Source organism: Balaenoptera ricei, chromosome 1 (assembly GCF_028023285.1).
Source record: "Balaenoptera ricei isolate mBalRic1 chromosome 1, mBalRic1.hap2, whole genome shotgun sequence".
Classification (NCBI taxonomy): Eukaryota; Metazoa; Chordata; class Mammalia; order Artiodactyla; family Balaenopteridae; genus Balaenoptera; species Balaenoptera ricei.
In genome coordinates, this window is record NC_082639.1 from 174,321,731 (window position 1) to 174,344,454 (window position 22,724).

General features: G+C 41.3%; 1 protein-coding gene across 1 annotated transcript in view; it reads right to left on the reverse strand.

Annotated features, from left to right (window-relative positions):
- Window positions 1-4,466: 4,466 nt before the first annotated feature.
- LOC132354057 (mitochondrial amidoxime reducing component 2) overlaps window positions 4,467-22,724 on the reverse strand; it is a 34,004-nt gene continuing 15,746 nt past the window's right edge. The window contains exons 5-8 of the mRNA XM_059905647.1: window positions 10,820-10,881; window positions 10,675-10,746; window positions 9,833-9,971; window positions 4,467-5,655 (exon numbers count right to left, since the gene is read on the reverse strand). Of these exons, the coding sequence (XP_059761630.1) occupies window positions 9,845-9,971; window positions 10,675-10,746; window positions 10,820-10,881 (261 nt within the window). The 3' untranslated portion in view covers window positions 4,467-5,655; window positions 9,833-9,844. The remainder of the gene's footprint in view (window positions 5,656-9,832; window positions 9,972-10,674; window positions 10,747-10,819; window positions 10,882-22,724) is intronic.

Below are 22,724 nucleotides of genomic sequence, written 5' to 3' on the forward strand. Positions count from 1 at the left end.
CGGTCTACTGCCCGCCGCCGCCTCCACTTCCGCCGCCTGCTGGCTGCTAGGCGACGTGCCCTCCCCCATGATCGCTACAAGTGAGCAGTTTATTTATTTACGTATTTGTGGCGTTGACTTAAAAAAATGCACAAGGTGAAAGTTGCAAGTTAAGTTTTATTTGGAGCAAAATGAGGACTGCAGCCCGGGAGACAGCGGTTCAGATAACTCTGGAAACTGCTCAGAGGAGGCGAGGGGGCACCCAAGGATACATAGGAGTTTGGCAACAAAGGGCAGGTAGTGTGGAACGTCATAAGATTATTGTTAATTAAAGAAAACCAGTTATCTCAAGTTAAGGAATTTACCCCTTTTCTATGTATGGGCAGATGCAGGAGACTGGGCTCACTGAAATCATTCCTTTGATATGCACCTCAGCTATCTGGGCCAGGATCCTGTATTTTTACATCCTGAGTTTCCTCAGGGCTCCCCGCAGGGAGTGACTGCAGTCTGATGGCTGCTAGATGGCAGGGATCCTCTTCAGCCCTGAGTTTCCTCAGGGCTCACAGGTTCACGTTGGAGAGTTGCAATCGTTGATGACTGTGACATCCTTTGTTTATTGATATGGCAGGAAATATGCCATTTATAAATATTCCATACCATTTATAAATATTCCATTTATCAGTGGGTTGTTTATTTAACCTAAAATAAACAAAAAAATTCGCAGGACAAAATATAATTTTGAAATTAGAAATCAGGCAGCGGGCAGATCCCTCTCCTGTAGCTAGGAGCAGGCAGGCACCACGTGGCTTTCACAGTGTCCAGCTGCCTTAGAAAACCCTAAAGATTCCACACAGGAAAAAAAAAAAAAAAACTGTTATAATTAATAAATGAATTCAGTTAAGTTGCAGGTCACGAACTCAATATACAAAAATCAGTTGCATATCTATACACTAACAATGAACTATCAGAGAAATTAAGAAAACAATCCTATTTATAACTTACCAAAAAGAGTAAAATACCTAGGAGTTAATTTAACCAAAGAGGTGAAAGATTTGTACTTTGAAAACTAAAACACATTGAAGAAGACCCAAATAAATGGAAAGATGCTCTGTGCTCATGGATCGGAAGAATTAATATTGTTAAAATAACCATACTACCTAAAGCAATCTGCAGATTCAATGGAATCCCTATCAAAATTCCAATGGCAGTTTTCACAGAAATAGAAAAAACAATCCTAAAATTCGCATGGAGCCACAATAGACCCCGAAAAACCAAAGCAATCTTGAGAAAGAAGAACAAATCTGGACACATCACACTTCCTGATTTCAAACTATATTACAAAGCTATAGTAATTAATATAGTATAGAGTTGGCATAAAAACAGACACATAGATCAATGGAATTGCTCAACTGAGAGCCCAGAAATAAACTCACACATATCTGGTCAATTAATTTCAACAAAGGAGCCAAGCATAAACAATGCGGAATGGATAGGATAGTCTTTTCAATAAATTGTGTTAGGAAAAGTATGAAACTGAAACTTCTCTTCCCACCCTATCTTACACCATACACAAAAATCAATTCAAAATAGATTGAAGACTTGAATAAAACCTGAAACCATAAAACTCCTAGAAGAAAACATGGGCAGTAAGCTCCTTGACATCTGTCTTGACAATGATTTTTAGATTTAACACCAAAAGCAAGGGCAACAAAAGCAAACATACATAAGTGGGATTACATCAAACTAAAAAGCTTCTGTGCAGCAAAGGAAACCATTAACAAAATGAAAAGGCAACCTATATAATGAGGGAAAATATTTTCAAATCATATCTCTGATGAGGGGTTAATATTCAACATATATAAAGAACACATACAACTCAACAGCAAAAAGAAAAAAGCCAAGTTTTAAAATGGGCAGAGGAACTAAATAGACATTTTTTCAAAGAAGACATACATACAGATGGGCAACAGGTACATGAAAAGGTGCTCAACATAACTAATCATCAGGGAAATGCAAATCAAAACCACAATGAGATATCACTTACACCTGTTAAAGTGGCTATGATCATAAAAGCAAGAGATAAGTTTTGGGGAGAAAGTGAAGGAAAGGGAACCCTTGTGCACTGTTGGTGAGAATATAAATTGGTACAGCCACTTTGAGAAAAAATATGGAGGTTCCTAAAATTTTTTTAAATAGAACTACCAAATGATCCAGCAATTCCACTTTTGGGTATACATCTGAAAAGAAACAAAATCACTATCGTGAAAAGACATCTACACCCCCAGGTTCACTGCAGCATTATTTACAATCACTAAGACATGTAAACAACCTAAGTGTCCATAGACTGATGAATGGAGAAAGAAGTTGTGGTGTATATATATATATACAATGGGATATTATTCAAGCATAAAAAAAAAGGAAATCCTGCCATTTGTGACAATATGGGTGGACTTCGAGTGCATTATACTAAGTGAAGTATGTCAGACAGAGAAAGACAAATACAGTATGATTTCACTTATAATTGGAATCTAAAAAACCAAGCTCATAGATACAGAGAACAGATTGGTGGTTGCCAGACATAGGGGTGGGGTGTGCAAAATGGGTGAAGGTGGTCAATAAGTACAAACTTCCAGTTATAAGAAAAATAAGTCCTGGGGATGCAATGTACAGCATGGTGATCATATATAACAATGCTGTATTGTATATTTAAAAATTGCTAAGATATTAGATCTTAAAAGTTCTCATCACAAGAAAAAATATTGTAACTATATGAGGTAATGGATGTTCACTAAACTTATTGTGGTTTCATTTACACACACATATATCATTTCATTTATACATACACATATCATTTCATTTATATATACACATATCATTTCATTTATATATACAGATATCATTTCATTTATACATACACATATCATTTCATTTATACATACACATATCATTTCATTTATAAATACACATATCATTTCATTTATACACACACATATCATTTCATTTATATGTATACATATCATTTCATTTATATGTATACATATCAAATCACTATGTTGTGCACCTTAAACTAATACAATGTTATATGTCAATTAGAAAAATAAAACTATTTTAATAGAGGTCATTACAATAGGGCTCAACTCTGAATACAGCAAAGACATCTGGGGATGTATAGCCAAGGGGCACAGTGAGGGGGTGAGTGGCTGAAAAATTACTAAGCAAGCGGAGACATCAAAGGTAGGGACTCTCTCAAAAACTGGGCTTAGCAGGATTCTTGTTAAAACTGGGCTAGGCAGGTCTGACAAGGCTATAGCCAAGGTGGAAGCCCAGGCGAGAAGAGGGCTCAGAGGAGCTTGAGTAAGGTTTGGCCAAGGAGAGAGTTGTTCTCAGGCTCAAGCTCAGCACACGGGCCAGGATGGTACAAGACCTCATCAAACTCATCCATGCAGACAGAGGGTGCCTTACATCACAGAAGGGTCAGTTTCCAAAGGACAGTGAATCCTCTTTCCCCAGATGGCAACACACCTCAGGGCCTTTCAGTGCTGAGCAAAGATCTGTCCTTGGACATTGTTCCCCACCATAAATATTTAGGCCTAAACAGAGTATATCTGTCCTTTCTTTCCTCCTCCCACCCCAGGTATGCCCTCCCTCCCCACTCCTGTGAAATCCAGGAACTGAGTTCAGAGCACAGAGGCCAGTACTGCTTCAGGCGTTAGGGCTCTTCAGTGATCTGGCCTCTTCCAGGAATGAGCTGGAGGAAGAAGGGCCTTGCATGAATCTAGCTTCCCCAGAAGAAAGGTTGACTGGTGGTGATGTGCACCATGGGGGGGCGGAGGGGAAGCAGTGGCGGGGTGGCGGGGGGCAGGTTGGGGGGACAGAGTGAACAGCAACACAGCACAGGACGGCCAGGACTTGAGCTCCATATGCTCCACAGAAAGGGCAGCTCAGGGGCACTAAATTTTGTTTACTTCTGTTTACTTCCCTCCCTGATTTCTCTTCGGAAATTTAACAGGAAAAAAAGTTGCTTCTCTACTTTAACGGTTGACTTTAAAGTGAGCATGATTTTTCAATTTCATCATTTCCAAACTTCACCCAGGGATATAGCTAAGTTAACACTTTTACCTCACAGGGTACTGGCAGTGGAGGTGAATTTCAGTCCCAGACCCCAGCAAAGGAGAGTGGAGAAGGAAGCAACAGCTGTTCCTCACAGGGCACCAGGCAGTCCCTGGGCCGTCACTGGCCATCACGCCTCAGACGGGCTATCTGTGTAGGTTATGATGGCCCTACCCCACCAATGACAGGAGGTAACATCTGTGGAGTCCTACTGCATCTCTGCTAGTCTATCAGAAAGGGTAAAGAACAACGAATGACAGTGACTGAAGCTTTAATACAAAATGAGAAAAGCCCTGGAAGCAGACTCAGAAATACCAAAGAAAAAGTACAATTGAGAATCACATTTATTAATATTAAAGAAACCACAAAATTATAAGTGAGTTCATTCATTCTCATATTACATCAGTGAGAATTCTTGTTCTATTCATACCAATAGTTCAAAAATCACTGGCATCTAAAAGAATAGGTTCGTGATTCCATCCTCCTACTCCTACTGTCAAAATTTCATTCTCTTTCAAATCCCATTCTCTTCTTTATCGTACTTGGAATTCATACTTGGTGTATCTGTCAGTTACAATTACTTTTACCTGGCTTAATAGAGGCATAATCAAATATAGAAGCAAAGTCTACAGAATAATTTCCATTCTCAAATAAAACCCAATTCCATAATGGTGGGGTCAAAACCACACAAGCAAAAAGTCAACAGGACTCAATAGCGATGTAAAAACCAATCAGTAAGAATCTGTGTGTTAACATGTCACTAATAGGAATTTGTATGTTAACATGTAAAGGTATATTAGGAAACCTGTTGTTTCTCATGTCTCCTAAAACACAGAATGATGGGTAATAAAATATAAACATTCAAAAAAATTGTGTAGCTTTTTAGCTGATTCTTTAAACTTTTTTTTTACAGTCTCTTTTTATATTATTTTCCATTATGGTTTATCACAGGATATTGAATACAGTTCCTTATGCTATACATTAAGACCTTGTTTATCCATTCTAAATGTAACAGTTTGTATCTACCAACCCCAAACTCCCAGTCCATCCCTCTCCCTACCCCCTCCCCCTTGGCAACCATAAGTCTGTTCTCTATGTCTGTGAGTCTGTTTCTGTTTTGTAAATAGGTTCATTTGTGCCATATTTTAGATTACACATATAAGTGATATCATATGGTATTTGTCTATCTCTTTCTGACTTACTTCACTTCATATAATGATCTCTAGTTGTATCCATGTTGCTGCAAATGGCATTATTTTGTCCTTTAGACTTTCTTTATTCATCAATATTAATGTCAGGGATTGGAGACGTGCAGTAGCTACCATAACATTAATTTTATCGGCAGTTTTATTTATTTTAAAAGTCTTCATTATCTAAAATCTACATATGTTCTTATTCCCAAATCACCTCTCATACTTTCCTTGCATTAACTCAGAGCATCCGTTAACTCCAAAAAGAGATTCATTTCTACGATAAAGATGGTCACAGGCTGGGTAATAAGAATTTGCCCAGGTGGTGCTGCTGTGGTCATTAAAATCTGGATCAGTGCCTCCGGGATGCTGAAACCTGAAAAAATTGTAAGAATCTCTACTTATCTGGCTGTTTCTCTTACCAGTCATAAATAACTCAAACATGCACAAACCAGTCACTTATTGAGGTTAAAATGCACAAAATATAAACTATGTCCTGTACCAAATTACCTCGGCAAAGCCCAGAGCCAGGGATCTCTCTCTCATATGACAGGTCAGGGTGCAGATGGGAAGAACCCTTTGGAAAGCAATTGGTCAAGATGCTAAAAAATATGCCTACACCCCACGAGGCAATAATTCCACCTTTAGAAACCTACCTTATAGAAAAACAATTTTAAAATGCTCTGCATATAACGGCATATACTACAATATTACTGATAACAAAATTGGATATAGTTCGAGTATCAAATACTGTAAAATGGTGTTTAAACAGTGTCACGTAATGTTACAAAGCCGTCAAAAATGACATTTTAGGACTTCCCTGGTGGCGCAGTGGTTAAGAATCCGCCTGCCAATGCAGGGGACACGGGTTCGAGCCCTGGTCCAGGAAGATCCCACATGCCGCGGAGCAGCTAAGCCCGCGCACCGCAACTACTGAGCCTGCGCTCTAGAGCCCGTGAGCCACAACTACCGAGCCCACGTGCCACAACTACTGAAGCCCGCACGCCTAGAGCCCGTGCTCCACCACAAGGGAAGCCACCGCAATGAGAAGCCTGCGCACCACAAAGAAGAGTAGCCCCCGCTCGCCGCAACTAGAGAAAGCCCACGCGCAGCAATGAAGACCCAACGCAGCCAAATTAATAAATAAATAAATAAATAAATAAATTTATTTTTAAAAAAATGACATTTTAATAGGTTGGAGGACTATGAAAGTGCTTATGATACCTAGTTTGTAATTCATAGATACATATTCATAAGCTCATAGTTCATAGATATACATATATATGTGTGTGTACATATATCATATGATATGTGGGCAGGGAATGTTGCCTGCCCTTCCAGTAAACAAAAAATGTTGCCCACCATTCTGGTTCTACGAGGATCAAGCCATCAGCAGCTGCAGAAGCCCAAGGAAGGTGTGCCCTGAGGAGAATTCAGGATGGAGAAAAACAGAAAGCGTTCTGTGCTTTGAATACTGGCCCTAGAGCATTAAGGTGCATAACTAAGGAATAATTTCAATGAGCCCAGACTCTTGCACCTTCCCACAGGCAGAAAAGCACTCAAATCATTAACTTGAGATGTGTACTCTTTGTGATGAGCAGTCATCTTTTGAAGTTCGACTACATTTTTTTTTTTTCCCAGCAAAATACTCATATATATTCTGGCTTCTCCCTGATCTCTTCAGAGCAGTTCCTCAGAGCTAGCTCAGAGGCTGTCTCCCAGGCTATAACCTCAGTAAAATCCCCCAATAAGACTTAACTCACAACTTTTAGGTTGTGTATTTTTCTTCAGTCGACAGATACGTATTTGTATATATATAAATTATATATAATATATATCTGCATTATATATGATATATAATCATACAGATCATGATATACTATAGATCAGGGCTACCTTAAACAGACAAAAAACAAACCAAAATAAAATTTACAAGTGGTAACAATGGGTGATTTTTTCTTCTACATTTCTGGTGTCTTCTAAATTTGCTGTGATGAATATGAATTGCATTTATAACGGAACAGATAAACTTTTGTATAATTATATTTTAAATGGATTTAAAAAACAACTCAAGTAACCCTGGTGCAAGTATTAACAGCTATTTTTCTTAATGGCTTTAATCAACCTGTTGGATAAAGGAGACCCTCCAGAATCAGAAACTACGGTAGGCTCACAATCAAAGTAGGGGAGCAACGTTGTTATTTGTAAAGCCCAACAGAAATGCCCACCAGAGAGGAAACCTCTCGGTGCCCTGCGGGGGTGGGCAGCAGGGATGACCACATTCCCCGGATGGGACTCTGAGGGGCTGGCACTCAGGGCGCTCATGGGGTAGAAGAAAGTTCAGAGCAGAGAAGCAGGAGAGAGCCATCAGGAAGCGCTCAGGGTTTGGCAGGGGAGTGGTGATAAAAAAAGCTGAAAAGTGATTTAAAAGAGCTGAAAAGGAGCTTAGGACCAAAGGGCAAATAGCACCCACGTCGTGCTGAGCATCTGGGCACGCCACCCTGCCTCTCCACGCCCGTGATCTCCACCCCATTTAAATCACATGCTGTCACCCCTGCCTGGCCTTTCCCCTCCCCTCTCACCTGTCTCCTGTCCATTCCACACATGGCTCTCAGGACGATCTTCCAAAAGCACCGTTTTGATCATGATTGGGACTTACACAGTTTCCACAGTGACCTTTACCGGCAAACTAACTTTCAAGAACCTATAATAGGCTTCAAGCCTCCTTTTGGTCAGCTGACCTATCTGAGACTTTGTTTCTTGCCCCTGAAAATGCTGATTATCACATCTATCTCACAGAGACCCTAGAAGGACTACAAAAGATAACACATTATCTTAGGCTTTCTAACACAAGGGCTTTGGGAGCTAAGACGATTGGAAACGGCTGAATGTGAGTGAAACACAGGTGTTCCTCACCTCCGTCCACTGCAACACAACAGGATCTGATTTTGAGGAGGTTTGAGACTGAGCAATACAGAGGACCGCTAACTGTTAAGGTACCTCAGAGGCCATTGGGTCCTTCAAATGCAGACAACATGTGAAAGATATTGGCTCAGGTACCCATCCAGGTCTTGTGAACGGTGGCCTGACCAGCAGGGACACAGGATCAGTTCCACTCAAGCTAGATGACTCAGGCTTGGGTCCGTTTTCCCCAGATGCTTTTAGAAATAGTAGGCACTTGGGACTTTCACAATTTTTTTCTCCAGCATTTACTGTATTTCAGCAAATCCAAGATACCTCAACCCTAAGATACATTATTCTGTGCACACCAAGGTTTTTCTAGAAGACACCCTGAAATGTTATAAGAAGCTTTCTGATTTCAGAGGTTTTAAGACGTGGGGAAAATAGGCATCCTCAGACTGATGAAATATCTAATATGTAACATGTATGTATGATGTAATATGAAAGATGTAATATGGTTATGTACATGCCTGACCATAGCCAGGAGAAGTTTCTTTCTTTTTTGCCCAGCCTGTCTCATCTTTCTATTCACTATGGCACCTGAGACTGGGCCCTACATGGAGTACTTGTTGCAAAGATGACAATAAAGATCGTAGCTAATATGTATGGACCACTTTCCATGCAATGCTACAACTTCATATGAATTAACCCTCAGAATAACTTGTATTTGGTTGTTTTGGTGAGTACTATTTTTAATCCCACTTTGCAGGTAAGAGTACTGAGGCTTAGAGGGACAGAGGGATTAAATAACTCAACAGAGTTAGGAAAGGGAACTGCTAGGATTATAAACCCAAGTCTGCCTAAGGATCGATCGCGACTGTCTAAACCACTGTGCCACGTTGTCCTGAAGGATGGTCAGGCAAGAAGGTGTGAAAGCCAGGTCGGAATTAAAGAGAAGAATGGTCAAGAGTTTTGGAGATGAAGGGACTTTAAGATCGGGGTTATGGATTTTATGAGAAGAGTTACTTATAATCTTCAATTTGAGGTCTTCTGATTGACTTTCTCATTCCTATAATTTGGGGGGTAGGCATTACGCTCCAGGAGTCTGAATTTTATTTGGCCCAATGAACTCAACGTGAGAACACTGTTTTCTTCCTTAAGATTCAGAATCCAGGGACCTTGTTGCACCGATTTTTTTAACACTTTAAATCATATTTTAAAAATACATTTGATAACAAGCATTTGATTTAACATATTTCCCCCAAGTTGACTTTGAATAGTCTATACATTTCCCCTTCACTTTTCTATCACAGACACAAAAAATAAATACAGAACTCTCCAGAACCGCTCACCTTCACTTTCTTATTCCTTCATGATATTCCCTAATGAACTGGGACCCAAACCTGTCTTTCTGCTGGGGCTCCTGCATCCACATTTTATAATTGGATGGGAAAGTGAGGTGGAGGAGGCTGCAAGAATACTGATTGCTGCGGGGAATAAAAATAAAGGGCATTTTCCAGCTCCAAAGATCAGAGCACAAACTGTTCATTCTCCCAAGAGTTAAAGTAGCAAAACGTAAAAGCATCTTAACACAAGAAATTGTGGCCATGGCTTCAAGGCACTGCATTCCAGAAGCAAAGATTGCCCTTTACCTAGTGGATCTGTCACTGTACCATCTGGTACACGGGGTCACCAACTTTCAGGCTTCCAATTTTTTCCACCGAATAATACATCCCAAAAAGTGGGGATGACTGGTAAATTGGCTTCTCGGAAGGATCACACAGGCGGTAGCTGAAAGAAGCAAAAATTCACCCTTAGGCACACAGAGGAAATAATCTAAGTGCTCTCAGTGGAATTCAAGCGTTCATTCTCAGGTTCTGTATAAATAAGCAGCAAGCCTTTTCTAAAATGTGGACAGAGAAGTCTTGGCAATTAGTCAAACTGCAAATAATCCTGGTTTTTCTAGAAGTATCCTGAGAGTCTAAACAGCTTTTCTATGGCTTCGTTTTGAGCCCAAAAGAAGAAACTTGTACGTGTTACTTAAAATAAATACTTTGTTTGCATGTGTACTTCCAGCTTCACAACTCATGGAAATAAATGCCCGTACAATCTCAAAATGGACCTGCCCTGAACTCCAGGCTTCCTCAACAATTCTCATATTCTTGCTATTGATTCTATCAAATAAATGTGAGTTGCAATAAAAATAAAATGACTCGAGGTCTTAATTTGGAAATACACATGTAAAGGTTATTAAAAATTGATGTGAGAGAGACAAAAATTGCAAAATGTAGGATTATACAATTAAAAATTTGTCCAAAGCACTCGAAGATCCATCTAGAAAAAAAAAGAGAAAGCCACAAGTACTCACGTACATTAAACAACAGACACAAAACGAGCAGAGAGCAGAAAGTTGCCCAGACAGAGCACCTATGGCCATAAGCAGTTCAAAGGATGGGGATAATATAAAAATACACTGGACACGTGGATGTTCTACCTTTTCAGGGTTTCCAGTGGCTCCTTCCTGTTGATCACTCCGGTATCTGGGTCCACCGTGGTCATAATGCACCTGTCACACAATAACAAAGGGTTAGGGGACAGTTAAGAACCATTGAGCATGCCGCGCCCCAGAGAGTCCTTACCTGGGACAAGCCAAGACCTTTTTCATTTCTACGTCGCCAATGAGGAGTTCACCCCAGGTGTCCTAGGAGAAAAGGAAAAGGTATTTTTTGAATTAAGGCTTCAACAGTCTTTATAGCAGTTTATTCTTTGGCTGGTCCTATGAAGCTAGCAGAAGAAAGCAGTGCAAGAGGATGCCACGAAGTATTCCCCCAAAAGGACTTAAATGGAGGCAGTGTGTTGGTGAGACCAGGATCTAGCCCTTGACTTGGTCTCAGGAGCCTGCCCCTTTCAGCACAGCAAAAATAGATCTTCTCTAGGGGGTAGTTTGCCATGAGGACCGTAAACAACTCCAGGTCAAGGTAATGATATATAATGAGAAGCGGAAAGCTTGCAAGACTGCCCACTCTTTCCTTTTGCTAAGCTACAATGGAAGCCAAGTTACAATCTGATGGTTCTTTGATGAGTGGGACATGACCCAAGAAAAGTCAGTTCTGAGACTCATCCATCCAGCACCTCCACCTCCGCAGAGCGGCAGCCTGCCCCCGGCTCTGGCCAGTCACGGCCGCCGGCCCTGCTTTGCTTTCCCACCCTTGAACCGTGGTAGGTCCTGCCAACATCTGCCTCAGGGCTTCTATCAAACCTCACGACTTTGAGGGAGGTACTCTTATGGTCTCATTTTTACACAAAGATAAGGAGGCAAAGAGAGATTAAAAACTTTTCTCAGGGTTGCAGCAGCTAGGTTTGAAAACCTTTCTGATTCTGAAGCAGGACTTTTAAACACCCAGCTTCTAACTCTACCTATCTATATATCTATCTACACACACACATACATACATACATATATACACACATATATGGAGGTTATACAGATTACATTATATATACATATATACACATACATATACATATATACACATACATATACATATATATACGAGGAGGGTATGTTACAGGTCTCTCTTGCTAACAGGAAAGCCATCTATCTGCAAAGCTTGAATTTCACAGGACAATCCTTTGTCCAGGCCGCCAGAGGAGAGGCGGGAGGCATCGGGGAATGGGGCTTCACTCCAGGCTCCAAAAACCAACAGTACTTATAACTAGATGCAAAAAAAAAAATGACCCTTGAAAAATTGTTTCCTGATCTCAACCCACGTGAGGTTTTCGGAGACCGTGGGTCTAACGGATTTGGTGAGAAATCAGCCTCCAAGTGAGGCAATGAGGCATCTAGTCCTCTCACCCGCTGGGCTCACTCCCCCAGGGACAGCAGAGGAGAGCAGTCTGTCCCCGCCAGAAGCAGGGCAGATCAGGGCGTGGGGCCTCTCATGTAACATTTCCCCCTCACCACTGATGACCAGGCGCCAATCATGCTAGGGTCCTCCTTCAGGGATACACTAACCCCCCAGGGCCTATAGGGGTGATTCAGCCAAGGCACCAAAGGAAGTCCAGTACCTAACTGGGTCTTCCCAACTCAGAAATCTCCTGCGGGATATGACTGAAGTAAGGAGGCCTCTGTGAATGCCCTGGGTTCCCAACCATCATTTATGAAACTGTTTCTGTGCGGAAATAAACTCCGCGTTCCAAACAACCCGTTGAGGGGTGAACTATGCAACTGTTGTAAAAGGCAAACCCACATTACGTAAAATGGAATCTCTATAGCCTAGCCAGGACTTTTTACAAGCAATGTTCAAACGCAAAACTGCAGGACACCCGTAGTGCCTAGCTAACCTCCTGGAGGAAGGTGGAATATGACCAGTAATAACAGCTCCTGCCTCGGGAAGTGATGGGTCTTGTGGTACCCTGGCCTGGAAGCGGCTAAAAAGGCTGGACGCACTTCGCCACACGGGGGCGCTGCGGCCACAGGAACGTGAGCCCATCAGGCAGCCCGGGCCGAACCTCGCCCCCCCGTCAGCTTTCCAAGTAGCCCCCCACCCCCGCTAACGTTCAATTTCTTTTTACAAGGGCTGAGCAATCTCATATTTCAAAACAACGTTATCTGTGGAAAGTCGGCCTCGTGAGTGTGATATAAAGCAGGAAGTCTGAAAAGTTCAGTTAGGTTTCCTACTTTAACAAGACATTTAATCTGCTCAACGCTATTACACAACTGAAGTACCCAGTTTAGAATAACAAATTACCCGTTTTCATATGAATTGTATGAAGCCCCCCAAATGCCAGTTCTAATTACCTCCTAAAATATTAATCAGTTTATATGATAACATCACCCATCCTGATCTGATTGTCAGCATTTTTGTGTAAAGCCTTATTTGCAGTAAAAAAAAAAAATGCACTAAGCAAATTAATTTAAATGAAATTATTAATTATGTTATTAGAGAAAATAATAATACATTTTAAATTATTGAAAAAATAAATTTAAATTAAATAGTATAGGAAATTAAATTTTCCGTTACGTTCTACTAGGCACCCGAGGTGTCTTCCCTAAGCACAGAAACAGCTCCAAGAGTTTACAGCTCCCCCTGCTGGTAAGCAGCCTCTCTGCAGTCTGGCAAAATCCAGGCCATTTAGAACGAACACAGAAAAAACCATGGAGTTTTTGAGATGGAAGAAGAAAGGAAAGGAAGAAAGAAAGCAGGGAGAAAGGGGAAAGTACTATACATAAAGGGCTCAGCTTGTGGAAGAATCCTGAGAATTTACTATTAATTTGCAGGCATTATGTAAACACTAAATTAAGACTACATGGTTTCCTATCACAAGAAGCATCCAGAGAAAGACATAAAAGAAGGGCTTGGAGTGGTTGGTGAGGAACACACAGAACAGCACAGGGGAGGAGGTCTGTTTATTGGAGACCTTCACTGGAGTGCATACGGGCATGTGCCCAGAAAAACACTAAAGGTACGCCAGGAGATTAATCTCTCTCTCTCTCTCTCCATATGGCTATACACACACAGCTATATACATATATTTAGAGAGAGGTAATAGCTATATAGAGAGAATATTTATCCATCATTCTCTATATATGTTATGGTTCTCTCTATATATATGTTTTATGATTATATACATATATACTTGTGGCTATACATACACATACACATGTATACATGGATATATACATATATTTGTAGAGAGGAAATAGATATATATCTATATATTCCATCTTTCTCTATGGATATATATATATATATAGAGAGAGAGAGAGGAGAGTGCCAGGTGAGAATGTAGGCCCAGGTAAGCTCTTGAATAACCAACTAACCATAGAAAGACAAGACATTTGAAAGTAAGAAGGAAAGACAGAGGGCAAAAGCCTGAGTGGGTCTGCTGTTCCGTGGTCTACAAAGGAATTCTTCTGAAGAGCACAGATCAGATCAGCAATTCTAATCAGACCAACAGCTACAGAGCCTTTGGGCACCTACACCTCAGGCCCTGCTCGCCTACTACCACCTGAGCCCTTCCCCTCCCAAATCTCAGATACATGAATGGTGCTTTCCTTCCGCTACCCCTGATTCTTTAATGGCTACTCATCAGTAGCCAGTATACTGTGCCATACACACAATTGTTAGAAGAAGTTTTAAGCTATGTTAGGATAATTCGAAGGAATGAATAAGTAAATTAAAAAAAATTTTTTTGTCTAGAAATCTTTAAGTAATTTTCTGGCTTGGTATCAATGACTGGACAAGATTACCATAGGCTCAGAAAGTCACCTACTAGAGGCTGGCTATATGCATGCAGACTTACTGTTTGGGCATTAGAAAGGAGGGTGTGAATCTACATTTATTAACGCTGAATAATGTTCAAGATGTTGCTGAGGGAAAAAAGCACACCTAGATATATATACTACATGTAGGATGATTCCATCTATGTAAAAAAAATCTGTATGAATACCTGTGTGTATATATTTATAGCAATATATTTGGAAGGCTCCTCAAGTTTAAATAGTATTATTTGCTTTTTATAATAAATGTTTCTTTTATTTTTTTCATTTTACTTTTTATACGAAGCATTATAATCCCAACAACACATTTAAAAAAATCATTTTAGTCTAGAAAGTTTCTCAGGTTCTTTCTGACAACAAATACATGGTGTCTTATCCAACACCAATTCTGCAATTCTTTGACACCAACTGCTGTCCAACAATTTAACTCAATTCTGGTACTAACTGCTCTGAGTTAGCACAGACCCCATGGGTTCAGGGCTCAGTCCCACAAGACTGCCCCACTTCAGACGCCAGCTGCAAGTCTCAAGTCTCCCATACTTCTGACCACCCAGCTATAAATCAAGGGTTCCCATGACCCCCTCTGAGGTTCCATATTTTGCTAGAAGAGCTCACAGAATTCAGGAAAGTGCTTTACAATTACCAGTTTATTATAAAGAATACAATTCAGGAACAGTCAAATGGAAGAGATGCACAGGGCAAGGTATGGGGGAAGGGCACAGGCAGAGCTTCTGTGCCATCCCCAAATGCACCGCCCTCCCAGCACCCTGATGTGTCACCAATCAGGGAGCTCTCCAAACCCCATCGTTTAGGTGTTTTATGGTGGTTTCATTACTTAGGCATGATTGATTAAATCATTAAACTCAACCTCCAGCCCCTCTCCGCTCCCTGGAAGTCTGGGGTGGGGCTGAAAGTTCCACACTGTAATCATGTCTTGGTCTTTCTGGTGACCAAGCTCCCTCCTGAAGCTATCGACCTGCCTCACCCATCCTGACACTCACCTCATTACCATAAACTTAGGTGTGATTGAAAGGGGCTTGTTATTAACAAAAAACGTTTCTATCACCCTTGTCAGTCAGGAAATTCCAAGGGTTTTAGGAGCTGTGACAGGAATAGGGGACAAAGACCAAATAGATATTTCCCATTACACCGCACAGTTAAGCTGTCTCAAACCAAAATCTGCTTCTCTATTTTTAAGGTACACAAGCAAAATGATATTCTTTAATGTCCTGTTCGAATCTCCCTATAAAGAAACCCCATGGCATTCTTCCTACAACGAGATCCCTATACACACACATACCTTGAACTGCATGCTCCTCTCTCTGGGCTCCAGAGAAACATAACATGGTTATGTTCCCAGTACCACAGCCCTTCTCCTACATCCTGCTTCATCCTGAGACCCTTGTAGGCAGACACAGTGAGGTCACTTTGGTAATTTTAGCATCCATCTCAGAGATTAGCACCCAGGAAGCCCTCCATAAATGTTTGTTGCCAACAGGAATGTTCCAGAATCTTGGTTATGATATGAACTTGCAGGAAATGTTTCCTTAGCCGAAGTAAAACTCGACCTCATGGTCAAACTTCCTTCACAGACTGACTAACACTGGATGCGATACACTGAGAATCACCAACTTACATGAGACGTGACTTTTCACTTACCAGATAAGTCAAGATTATAGGCATCAATGCTGGCAGGAGTACAAGAAAAAGGGCATACTTCCACTGAGCTTGTGGGAATATAGATTGGTGCAGGGTTTCTGCAAAGCAATTTGGCAATGTATATGGAGCGCCTTTAAAGTGCTGATTCAGCATTTCTGAAGAGTAAATTTAGAAATGTAGACAGAGACTGTTTTACAGAGCTGTTCATTATCCATGTAAGGGGAAATGGAAAATAGCCTAAATGCCCGATGATACAGGAATGGCTAAATAAGTTATTGCATAGTTCTGTGATGCACTAATATGGAACTATGAAAACTTTGCTGATGAGGAATTTGTAAAGATAAGAGATGTGTTTGCCACATGCCATGAAGTGAAAATGGTGGAATTCAAAATGATCTATACAATATCATACAAACAATATTGGAAACACAATAAAATGTTATTGCTGGCTACTTTTTGACAGTAGGATGGTGAGGGAGTTTTACTCCTTTAAATTTTTCTGTATTTTTCTAACTGTATACAGAGGATGTGGTACTTTAAAAAATTACTTTTATAATCAGAAAAAAATTAACTGTATCTTAAAAAGATTCTTGAATTAAATCATCAAGAAGCTTTCTACTTCTCTGCAGCCCTGGTTCCAGATGCCCTCAAGGCTTTCTCCTGACCCCGTGTTTGAGCAACCCCGTGCAAAGAAGTAAATCACTTCATCCTCACAGCGGCTGGTGTATGCTCCTACAGAATTACAGGAGATTTCATTTCTGTTAACCTAAATGCATAATAAATGTGCCAGGAGGAAGTTGCTCTTTGGAGGCACTTGGACTTGGAAAATCCAGGCAGGAGGGAAGGACTTCCCAAAGCTGGATAAAGCCAGCAAAGCTAGCTTCCGTTCCCTGGAGGGGTCACCTACTTTTCGGAACACCAGTAACAGGCTACAAAAAAGGAAAGGAGAGACCTTGAGATGTGGCTCTTTCTCTCTCTCTGATGTGTATTCACGGAGGGATACTTTGCGGGGCTGTTGTGGCTGCTTGTGTCCCATCCACACGCCAGGCTCCTCTCAGGGAGGTTAGGGTCCTGAGGATTCCAGTGCTTCATGGACAGTACGAGATCCTAGTCTCCCCTTGGGGTTCAGCTTCTGACTGAGATGCTGGGAGTCCCACACCCACCAACAGCAGAGTCTGGGAGAGGCAGCCGCCAGCCCTGATTCCCAAGGGCAGCAGCCTCGGCTGCTCTTCAGCATCTGGGTCCAGGTGTGTGAATCTCAGCCTTCAGGAGGACATGGAGGGAAAGGGTTGGGTGTATGAGGGGGTGGGTCCATCCGATGACTCCTACCCGCCTCTACAATACCTTCTCTGCTTCAACATCTGTCTTCGATGGGCTCATCTCTAGGGTTGTTTTGTAAAGCACATGGCCACTCCTTACTTGTGATGTTCAAATGTGTATGTCTGTGCGATCATACCTGCTCAAAGGGAATACCCATGTACTATTGTCATCGAAGGCTTTTATTTCCTCCTTGATCTGAAAAATAACATACTTAGAGGTGGGTAAGATATGATGAACAAAATTCAATGGTCAAATCCCTGCCCCTTGTTGAATTCAGTTCAACAAGATCTTACATACTCAAGGGCTTGTGCATTCAGGACCACGGATAAACAAGAAAAATCACAGTGAGGCGAGTCTTGAGAAATAGACCTCATGCAATTGTTAGGAAGATTAAAACGTGTTTGTTAACTTACTTTTCTTTAAAAGTTGGAATATAGTATGTGCAACATTAGTGTTTGTTTTTAAAAAAGCCAACTAACATATATCCAGAAAAACTCTAATTAGAAAAGATACATGTACCCCAATGTTCATTGCAGCACTATTCACAGTAGCCAAGACATGGAAACAACCTAAGTGTCCATTGACAGATGAATGGATAAAGAAGATGTGATACATATATGCAATGGAATATTACTCAGCCATGAAAACAAATGAAATAATGCCATTTGCAACAACATGCATGGACCTAGAGATTATCATACTTAAGTGAAGTAAGTCAGACAGAGAAAGACAAATATCATATGATATCACTTAAATGTGGAATCTAAAATATGATACAAATGGACTTATTTACGAAACAGAAATAAACTCACAGACATAGAAAACAAACTTATGATTACCAAAGGGGAAAGGGAGGGAGGGATAAATTAGGAATTTGGGATTAACAGATACACACCACTATGTATAAAATAGATAAACAACAAGGTCCTACTGTAGAGCACAGGGGACTATATTCAATATCTTATAATAAACTATAATGGAAAAGAACATGAAAAAGAATATATATATACATATATGTGTGTATAACTGAGTCACTTTGCTGTACACCAGAAACTAACACAACAGTGTAAATCAATTATACTTCAATAAAAAAAAGCCAACAAAAGAGGTCATGTCAGAGAGGGGGTCTGAGAGACCTTTGTGGTAAAGTACCTTTTTGACCACACACACACACACACACACACACACACACTCACACTCACACATTAACAGAGAGAAGAAAAAAGCAACAGGAATTGTACAACTCTAGGGCTGCAAAGAACCTTTAAAATCCTTTAGTAAAACTTGTCCACTTTAAGATCAGAAAATGATGCTCAAGCAGGTTAAGGTCAAGCTCACAGAGACAGAAGGACCATGTGGCCCTCCTGGTCTCCAGCCACGTGCAGCTCCTGCTGATTAGCACCTTGCTCCCAAGGAAAACCCCAGGCCAGAGGGTCTCTGCCCTGGCTCAAGCCAGAGTCACCAGGGGGCTTTACAAAGCTCCTCTGCTCAGACTGCAGCTGGGACCCGGGATGGGGATTGTTCCAGTGTGGGAACCACAGCCCAAGCTGATCTCTACGCATTCCCTCCCACTCTAAGTCCACTTGTCTTCCTGCTGCGGGCTTTCAGGGGTGTTTCATTTACTGCGTGGGTGCAGTGATGGAAAGGGCTCTGTGAGGCTGTACAGAAGCCCCAAGAAGCGTCCTCCAGTTTGTCCTTGATACGAGAGGGGCCGAAGTTCTCTAGGGTTTGGCTTCACATGCTTCTGTTCTCTCTTTCTCAGCCCCTAAAAGTCTCTGTGGCAAATATTTCGAGTTACTGAGATGGAAACAAAAAAAGCAAATGTATAAGGAGATCTCCTTAAGTAAAGGCACTAACTCCATTGGCAAATTCTTCAGGAATGTGACTGTATAGTAATACAGTCCCTCCACCCAGGACTCCTGTCTCCCATGTGCTCATCATGTTAGCTTTTCTAAATCAGGACTAATTTACCTGAGGTCCTTGCTTGAGGTTCCTATCAAAGTGGGGATGTCAGAAAAGCTCCCCAGATGAGAACAGGGACCCCTTACTTGAAAGGCATGCCATAAAGGGATGAGGGAAGCCCCTGCAGACCACCACATGCGTACAACACCGAGAGTAAACCCTAAGGTCAACTATGGACTTTGGGTGATTATGATGTCAGTATAGGTCCATCCTTGGTAAAAAAAAAAAAAAAAAATGTATCTCTCTAGTGAGTGATGTTGATAATGGGGGAGGCTACACGTGTGAGGGCAGGGTGTATATGGGAAATGGTCAACTAGAGATAAGAAGCATTGGTCAATCTTATTACTTTCAAACTTGATTGCTCTACGTTCCCAGAATTCAAACACACTACACTGGACCAAAGGAAGCCGCTTTTTAAAATCTGCTTACTATTCTGAGTTACACGGTAAAAGTACAAAGTGCTTTGGGTCACAAAGAGTAAATGTTGCACAATGCATCCTCTTATCACTCTATGATTCTGCAATAGATAATGGCCTGAATTTTTGTACCATGCTTAGGTTTGCTATATTTTTTATTATTAGTTGGTCTATGAAATATTTACCTGCATTATCATTTTACATTAATATTTAACAGAATCCCACTAATTGGAAGGGTTATAGTTGTGTGATGGTGCCAGGTAGACAGGTTAACTCATCAGGCCCTTAACGCTTTGTCTTCTTAAGTTAAGGGAGAATAAATCAGCAACATTAGCATCATTTTATAGTAAAGTGTTTTTAATGTGCATTTCCAGAGGACTCTTCTATTCAAATAAGAGTATTCTACCTTATGCACTATTTCTGTAAGCCCATCCATCACAATGCGGGACTAAACAAACGGATTTGGGAGAACAAGGTCACTTAACATTAAAAAAAAAAAAAGACTCCACCCGCTCAAATTGCCTAAGAGAATACGGTTAGGTTTACATCAGCCTTAGGTTCAGTTTAACAAGTTAGAGGTGAGCAAAAATTCTTAGTTGACAAGTTACAGAAAAGCAAAAATTCTTTAGCCAGGAATGGGATTATCTTTTCTTCTTATTCCTCTGGTTCAAGATCTTAAACTAAAATTATTATCTTCAGGGGAGACAAATCAAGAAAAATTGTATTCCCTAAAAGAAAGTTTCTCAGAAAAGAATGGGCCAGTTACAGGAGTCCTGTGCAAGAATTTTTGCTTCCTGGACTAATTTCTAATCAGTCTTTAGTAACTTGCATTATTAACACTGAGTCTAATTTCATTCGGTGTTTAACAAGTGTCTAATGAGTCCATACTTCTGTACCCTCTGTTCATCAGCATGGGAAAGGAGAACAGGGGAGAAATAGGTGGGTTTACTGGGAATTTCGCTAATGAGGCTTGAGCCTCAAGCCCCAGACCCTTTCGAGACCCTGCACTTAATTTTGGTTTTGATATTTTCTTTTCTTAAAGAGCACCCTCAAATTTTATCCACTTCAGGTCACACCAAATATAGATTATTCCTAGGGAGAAATCAAGTCTCTTCCCTCAAGGAGCTGATGGTCTGAGAATGTCAGCACCCCTTTTTCTCCCACCCCCTCCGTAACCCTTGCCCCCTCACCTCTCCTAAATCAACGCTTCCTCAGGCACTGTTTGCCCAAGATTCACCTGGGATGGTGCTGCCGACACAGTCACAGGCATATCACGATTCTGATGCAGGTTTCAGGTAAGTCCTGCTAATCTCCCTCTGGGGATGAAGCATGGCACTGATATTTCTGCCTCAGTTTCCCTAACTTTCCATGCACTTTCTAGAGAGTGGCCAGAGTCATACCGTGCAAATCATAATACCATGCAATTCGGCAATATTTCTTGGATGAATGCAAACAATAATTAGTTCCTCATTCAAAATCATTACCACAGTATAAAATCCAAACTCCCCGGCATGCTGGCCTTCAGGCAGCTCCAGGTCCACCCTCCTTCTGCCACTTCTCCTTTACCCCCAGTGTCCCTATGATTCTGAAATGCTCCCAGGCACCCTTAATGTAATGGCCTGTCGTGCTTTTAGGCCTCCCAACTGGTGGCCTCCTTTACCCACCATGACCCTCACTCCCCCTCGTCAGCACACACAACTACACAGCATGGCTTCTGGGTAGCTTGATTTGACCCCTCTCTGACCCCACACCCCCCTTCTCCAGGCAGATTTAGGCATCCCTACTTCTAAGCATCCTTGGCACCTGCTAAGCATGTGCATTAAAGTACTCCTCACGCTGGGCTGTCATTGCCTCCTGGCCATTCTTCTCCTGTTGGGAAATTCTGAAGGGCAGGATCTGTATCTTTTTATCTCTATATCCAGGGCCCTTATTATGGACCACAGTGCCTGGCCCATGAGAGATGATCAATTAAGAAACATTTTTTTTAAATGTAGAGAGAAATTAAAGAAATTAGATAACAAACAACAGGATAATATCAACAAGTAGACAACTTCTGTATACATTGCTATTTTTTTCATTATCAAGTAATATGAAGTACCTCCATGTGCACGGATTTATACTAGCCTCCATGCAAAGGTTTACCCTAAAAGGCAACCTTTACCAGCACATAGGGGCACATTTCACTCACACAAAAAAAAGTGTGTTCACCCAAGGGAGCAAAGAATTGATAAGGTATTCAAGAGCCTCTCCCCTCAGAGTTAACTACTTGGAATCTCTAGACTGGAACCATGACCTCCGCTCCTCAGAAGCTGGAGTTGCAAGTCTTGGGTTCTAATCCAAAGCCACCACTTCCACGCCTGACAAGCTGTGTAACACCTGCAAGCTTCTGTTTCCTTATTAAAAAGGAGAAAATAGTACAGACTTCACAGACTGTAGGCTTTGATCCTAAGGATCGAATTAAATAATTTGCATGAAGCCATTCATTGGTTCTGTGCCTGACACCCAGTAAACACCCAGCAAATGGTATTTGTTGTTATTTCCAGTGCTTACAAAGTTGAGCTGACTCCCAATGTTTAATATGATTCCTGGTCCTTCTTATTACAGAGCAACACCCAGCTATATGTATTTCTTGTACAGATCGCAGGTTACAACTGGGTTCTGATGTGGCTGTCCTTTTACGGCTACAAGGGGCTGAGTCTTTGGAGGGTGGAAATTTCTAGTTTCAACTACTTAGGGGAGTATATGGGTCCTCTGGGAGAGAAATCAGGCCAAGCATGGAATGTCCCCAGGTCCTGGTTCACAGGCAGATCTCCTATATCCTCCTGGCCTCCACTTTGGGGTCTGGGGCTTCCAGAAGCCTCAAATCTTTGAGCACCCCTGGATGCTATAGGAAAGGGAGAGATG